A 6,000-nucleotide genomic window follows, 5' to 3' on the forward strand; every position below is an offset into this window, starting at 1 on the left:
GGGGCTGCCCCTGCATCCCTGCAGTGTCCAAGGCCAGGCTGGACAGGGCTTGCAGCAGCCTAGGACACTGGAAGGTGGCCCTGTCCATTGCAGAGATGTTGGAATACAAGTATTTTCAAGGTTCCTTCCAACCCCAACCTTTCAGTTATTCTGTGATTCTGTGATTGTACACAGAGGAAAAGGAAAATGCAAATATTTGCATTTGCAGTGTTTATTTCTTCAGCTTGGTTTGTGATGGACGTGAACCATCGCTCCCCTGAGCCCCCAAGGTCAGGTTGCACCTTGGCTCACCTGCAAGCCCACCTGGGGGGAGAGTTCTCTCTTCTGGAATTCTGGAATCCAGAAGGATGGTTTGGGTTAGAGGGACCTCAGAGCCTTCCAGTGCCACCCCTGCCATGGCAGGGCCACCTTCCAGTGTCCCAGGCTGCTGCAAGCCCTGTCCAGCCTGACCTTGGACACTGCAGGGATGCAGGGGCAGCCCCAGCTGCTCTGGGCACCCTGTGCCAGGCCCTGCCCACCCTCCCAGCCAGGAAAAAAAACAAAACAGAAGGTTGTGGCAACTCCTCTAAAAACAGCTGAACCTTAGAAGTTATTTTGAAAGCTATCTTGAGATGTTAAGGCACCTGGAGTTTTAAATTCTTGTGAAAACAAGGCAGGAGCAGATTCCGGTCAGACTAAGGCTGGAGGAAGCGCAGGCTGTGAGGTGAGAGGGCAGTGGGCTGTCCATGTCGGATGTTCATCCACATGGATGTCCTGGCACAGCTGTCCAGAGGCTGCCCGGCCCTGCAGACCAGCCTGGCTCTCATCCTCGTGGTCACAGATACATGGGCAGATGTTTGGGGTGGGACAGCTGTGCCCGGCGTCACCCCTGGCTCTGGTGGGGGCGGTGACCCTTGCCCCTCTGCGTCTCGGGGCTGCCTGCTCCTGAAATCTGGGAATGGTGTTTGGATGTCAGCACAGACTGTTCGCTGAAAACCATCCTGAAAAGGCTCCTAGAGGGAAGGCCCAGGCAGGAAAACTCAACGTTTAAAGAGCTCAGAGGAAATAAATTATGGTGGGGTTAGAGATTAGAGCTGTTCCAACTGGATAGGGCTGTTTTCTCTCGTAACCCTCAGAGGGCTTGTGCTTGGGCTGTGTGTTTACAGTCTTCCAGCAACATAAAAAGGAAATCTCTGCTTGTAAATAAGGTGTTGTCTGAAAGTCATATCCTGCTCTAGGGTGGTTTTACTTTTATGTTTTAAGGGAAAGGGAATTTGATCCTCACACTGAGCTGTGGAAGATGCCTGCGGTTAAATGTTTGTTGGTTTCCCTGCATAAATACATCAAATCACAGAATATCCCGAGCTGGAGGGACCCACCAGGATCCTGCAGTCCAGCTCCTGGCCCTGCACAGACACCCCAACAATCCCAGCCTGGGCACACCTGGCAGAGCTGTCCAAAGGCTCCTGGAGCTCTGCCAGCCTCGGGAATGTCACCATTCCCTGGGGAGCCTGGGCAGTGCCAGCACCCTCTGGGGGAAGAACCTTGCCCTGATGTCCCACCTGAACCTCCCTGGCTCAGCTCCAGCCGCTCCCTGGCTGCTGTCCCTGTCCCGGGGAGCAGGGATCATTGCCTGGCAGTTCCAGTCTGTGTTCCAGGTGTTTCCCACCCCGGGGATGTCTCTGGAGATCACCTTCCTGGGCACGGGCGCTGCCTACCCGACCCCGGCGCGGGGCGCCTCGGCGCTGGTGCTGCGCAGGGAAGGGCAGTGCTGGCTCTTCGACTGCGGCGAGGGGACGCAGACACAGCTGATGAGGAGCCACCTGCGAGCAGGTTTGTGCTGCTGTGATGGGCAGGGCAGGGGAGAAGCTCGGGGAGATGCGAGCGCTTTGTTCCCGGCCGGCAGCTGGCAGGGTAAGGAAGGGAGAGCGGCGGGGGCTGCCCAACCTGCTCTGCAGCAATCTCTGGCTGCCCCTCGGCAGAGACAGACTGCAGTAACTGCCCGGGCAGAGCAGGTTAAAACAGGAGCGGTTTGCTGTTTGCAGACGAAACCTGCGCTGAGCCTTCCTGTGGGTAAATGTTTCTTCTCCAGCGAGGCTGTGTGTGCGGGGGTAACCTTTACGGTTTGGCAAACAAATCTGACACCAAGCTCGCCTCCAGTCGCTGTGCTCTCACTCTCCTCAGCGGCAGGAGCTGACTTTTGTCTCCCAAGGAGTGAAGATGAATTGTTACAAAAACGAGCACAAGCCCCTGCTCCTCCAAAACCTCTCCGGGAATTTAATGACAGGTAGATAGACTAATTCCTATGAATTTTTTTAACTGAGTTCGTCTCGAAACAAAGGGGATTGTGTCATTCCTCTGTCTCAGTCCCAGCAGGTGCTGTGTGGAGGGGGGATCTCAGCAGCCTGGGTGAAGGACACGTGTCTGCAAGGAGAGAGAGTTCTGGGCTCTTCCAGCCCAGCGCAGCGAGAAGCTCAGGCACAAAGAGAAGCTCAGACTTTTGCAGAGCAATTCTTCTCTTGTTTTAAACAAACCAGCCAGGAACGCTGGGGCTCCTGCCTCTTGAAAAGCTCTGAAGTCAAAACTGCGTGCTGGTTTGGTTTTGGTTATTTTGGTTCGTTCCGTGGGCTGGAGTCGAAAGGAGGAGCGACACGAATTCCTCATTGTGTTTCCCATTAGTCCAGAGTTTTCCTGTAATTTAAGGTCAAATGCTTGCCGGCTCTTCTTTGCATTTCACGAGGCAGATGTCGCCAGCCAGTCCCATGCTGTGTTTGTAGAAGAGTGCTTGGCTTAGGAGGAGCCCAAACCTGCATCTCTGCAGCCTCTTCTTGCCATATCAGGCCAAAATAATCCTGCTCTGGGAGGGATGTGACAGAAATACCCTTTGCTTTGGGATTTCTTTGTTAAACACTGCTTTTAATTTCCCTCCTTCCTTATTTGAAGAGTCTTGCCGAGCCATTTCTGAGCAGTTGCATTGTTTATTTTCCTGTCTTTTTTGTCTTTTCCCGTTTGAATCAACAGCCAGAATTACCAAGATTTTCATCACCCACCTTCACGGCGATCACATCTTTGGGCTCCCCGGGCTGCTGTGCACGCTCAGCCTCCAGAGCAGCCCCGATGCCAGCAAAGCCCCCGTTGATATTTACGGGCCACTGGGGCTACGGAGCTTCCTCTGGAGGAGCCTGGAGCTGTCCCACTCGCAGCTCCTCTTCCCCTACACCGTCCACGAGCTGGTCCCCACGCCGGACCAGTGCCCCGCAGAGGAATTCAAGGATTTCTCTGGCTTGGACAGGGCTGAGGCGCTTCCCCAGGGGCCTCCAGGGAGAGTCCTGCACCTGGATCCAGCAGAAGACTCCTACTTGCTGGTGGAGGACGAGCAGCTGGTTGTGAGAGCGTTCCGCCTCTTCCACCGCGTGCCCTCCTTCGGCTTCGTGCTGGAAGAAAAGCCCCGGCCTGGGAAGCTCAACGTGCAGAAACTGAAGGACCTCGGTAGCTACTCTGACTTATTTTTCCTCTTTCTGCCTCTTTTCTGAGCAGCTTCCTGCGGGTTGTAGCAGATGGGAGGTGCTGCCGCCTGTTCTGGCTCAGCTTTCCGCTCTGGCACCTGAGCCCCGTGCAGCACTCTGAGCTGGTGTGTGGGAATACCACAGACCCCTTTCATGCTGGGAGCAGCCACAAAGTTCTCAGGTGCCAACGTTCAAACAGCTCAGCGTGGCTTTCAGGAGAACACATGGCCAGTTACTGACTTTCATACCAGCTATAAATTTGGGGTTTGTATGTAATTTCCCTGGGCAGCTGCGGCTGCCCCGTTCCTGGAGGTGTCCAAGCCCGGGCTGGAGCCCGCTGGGGCGGTGGAAGCTGTCCCTGCCCATGGCAGGATGAGCTCTAAGGTGCCTTCCAACCCAAGCCATTCTAGGATTTTCTCCAAACACCCTTCCCGCTACGGCTACGAGCTCTTAATTCCTACCAGAAATGTGAAATTCCGATTGAATTTTATACTGAGTTGTGTGAGGCAGCTGAAGCTGGTACAGTAACACAACGAGTGTGACACTTGCTTTGCCTTTACCTGCCAGGAGTCCAGCCAGGCCCCCTGTACGGGAGGCTGAAGAGCGGGGCTGCCATCGTGCTGGAGAGCGGAGCCACGCTGCGTCCCGCGGACGTGCTGGAGGCGCCCATTCCCGGCAGGAAGATCTGCGTGCTGGGCGACTGCTCGGGGCCGCTGGGGGCCGGGGCACTGCGGCTGTGCCAGCAGGCTGACCTGCTGGTGCACGAGGCCACGCTGGGGGACAGCCAGCAGGACAAGGCGCGGGAGCGCGGGCACAGCACCCCCGGCACGGCCGCGCGGCTGGCACGGCAGTGCCGCGCCAAGAGGCTGGTGCTGACACACTTCAGCCAGCGCTACACAGCCGGCCACGCCGAGCTGCAGCAGCTCAGGGGACAGGCCGAGGCCGTGCTGGACGGCCAGGAGGTGATGCTGGCCGAGGACTTCATGACCATTGAGATACCAGTGAAAAAGTGAAAATGTGACTTTATGTCCCCACTGAGATCCCAGTGACAAAGTGAAATCCAGGGAATTTGTGACCTCAGAGATCCCAATGACAAAGTGAAAATGTGACTTTATGTCCCCACAGAGATCCCAGTGAAAAAGTGAAAATGTGACTCTTTGTGACCTCAGAGATCCCAATGACAAAGTGAAATCTGGGGACTTTGTGACCACAGAAATCCCAATGACAGAGTGAAAATGTGACTTTATATCCCCACAAATGAGATCCCAATGACAGAGTGAAATCCAGGGACTTTGTGCCCATGGAGATCCCAGTTAAAACATGAAAATTTGGGACTTTGTAACTACACAGATCCCAGTGACAGAGTGAAAATGTGACTCTATGTGACCACAGAGATCCCAATGACAAAGTCAAAACTGGGGACTTTGTGCCCACAGAGATCCCAATTAAAACATGAAAAACGGGGACTTTGTGCCCACAGAGATCCCAATTAAAACATGAAAAGCGGGGACTTTGTGCCCGCAGATGAGATGGCAGTGACAAAGTGAAATCCAGGGGGATGTCAATGGCGAGGTGCAGAGGGTGTTGCTGTTGATCTGAGCTGTCTGTGGGGACAGGGTGGAGTGGCCCAGCACTGCAGGTTGCCAGCAGAGCCTTTGGTGGCCAGACGAGCTCTGCAGAACTGCAAACTGCAGGGAGTTGTGTTGTTTCTGTACAGGGAGACGAGAGGATGCTCCAGCCCCTGGCACCTGGAGCGAATGCACAAGTGGCAGACTCCCCAGAGCCCGGGGCCTCCCAGGGCACAGCACTGCATCCCCTGGCTCAGTGCACCTCAGGAGGGTGTCCTGACCCTTAAAAACCTCGGGGAACATCTCTGCCACCCCCCAGGCAGCATTCTGTGGCCTTGAAGTTAATAAAGCACTGAGACCCTGCCGAGCGTTTGTAACTTCTGCTCATCGGCTCTTCTCATTGCCCAGCTGCGTGTGAAGTTGTTTCATCAATAAATAAAGTTTAGGCTTCCTGTCAGCAGTGAATTTCTCTTAGCAGTTCGATCCACTCAAAGCTCTGAAGTGTCAGCACTGCATTTTCCCGCCCAGTAACGTTCTGGAGGCACGCTCCAGAGGCAGAGGGCAGGCAGTCTCGATTAAACTGTCCCTCCAAGTGCATTTTGCAGGATAGATTTCCCCAGCAGACGCACGTCTGTGTCTGCAGAAATGTCCCTGCGGGGGAATGTCACCTGCACGTGCTTGGCCTGTTCCTGCAGTGACTTTATCCCCTCCACTGGGGGACACGCAGGCCCGACTTCTGTCTCCTGTGCCCCCACCCCAAAACAGAAGCGGGAGTTTCCCGGATTTTAGCTGAATTTGGTGATCTGCAGCAGAATGTGTGCTGGTGAGAAAGGGGCCCTGGGTGTCCCCTGGGAAGTGCTGCGGGAAGCTGGAGCACCGATCCCCTGGTGAGAGGATCAGGATGATCCCCAGGAGGATGGGATGGGATGGGGATGGGGATGGGGATG

At 55.2% G+C, this 6,000-nt stretch overlaps 1 protein-coding gene across 6 annotated transcripts in view; it reads left to right on the top strand.

Moving 5' to 3' along the window:
- Positions 1-5,510, top strand: part of ELAC1 (elaC ribonuclease Z 1) — a 511,775-nt gene extending 506,265 nt beyond the window's left edge. The window contains exons 2-5 of one of the 6 annotated variants that reach the window (XM_086867558.1): positions 1,620-1,812; positions 2,164-2,266; positions 3,001-3,468; positions 4,053-5,510. In XM_086867558.1, the coding sequence (XP_086723684.1) occupies positions 2,200-2,266; positions 3,001-3,468; positions 4,053-4,498 (981 nt within the window). In that variant the 5' untranslated portion in view covers positions 1,620-1,812; positions 2,164-2,199 and the 3' untranslated portion in view covers positions 4,499-5,510. Of the gene's footprint in view, positions 1-1,439; positions 1,813-2,024; positions 2,267-3,000; positions 3,469-4,052 lie in introns of those variants that run through there. The other 5 variants (XM_086867557.1, XM_086867556.1, XM_086867554.1 and 2 more) reach the window with 5 other exon arrangements.
- Positions 5,511-6,000: the final 490 nt, after the last annotated feature.

The sequence above is a fragment of the Cyanistes caeruleus genome, chromosome Z, assembly GCF_971803275.1.
Source record: "Cyanistes caeruleus chromosome Z, bCyaCae1.hap1.1, whole genome shotgun sequence".
Taxonomy (NCBI): Eukaryota; Metazoa; Chordata; class Aves; order Passeriformes; family Paridae; genus Cyanistes; species Cyanistes caeruleus.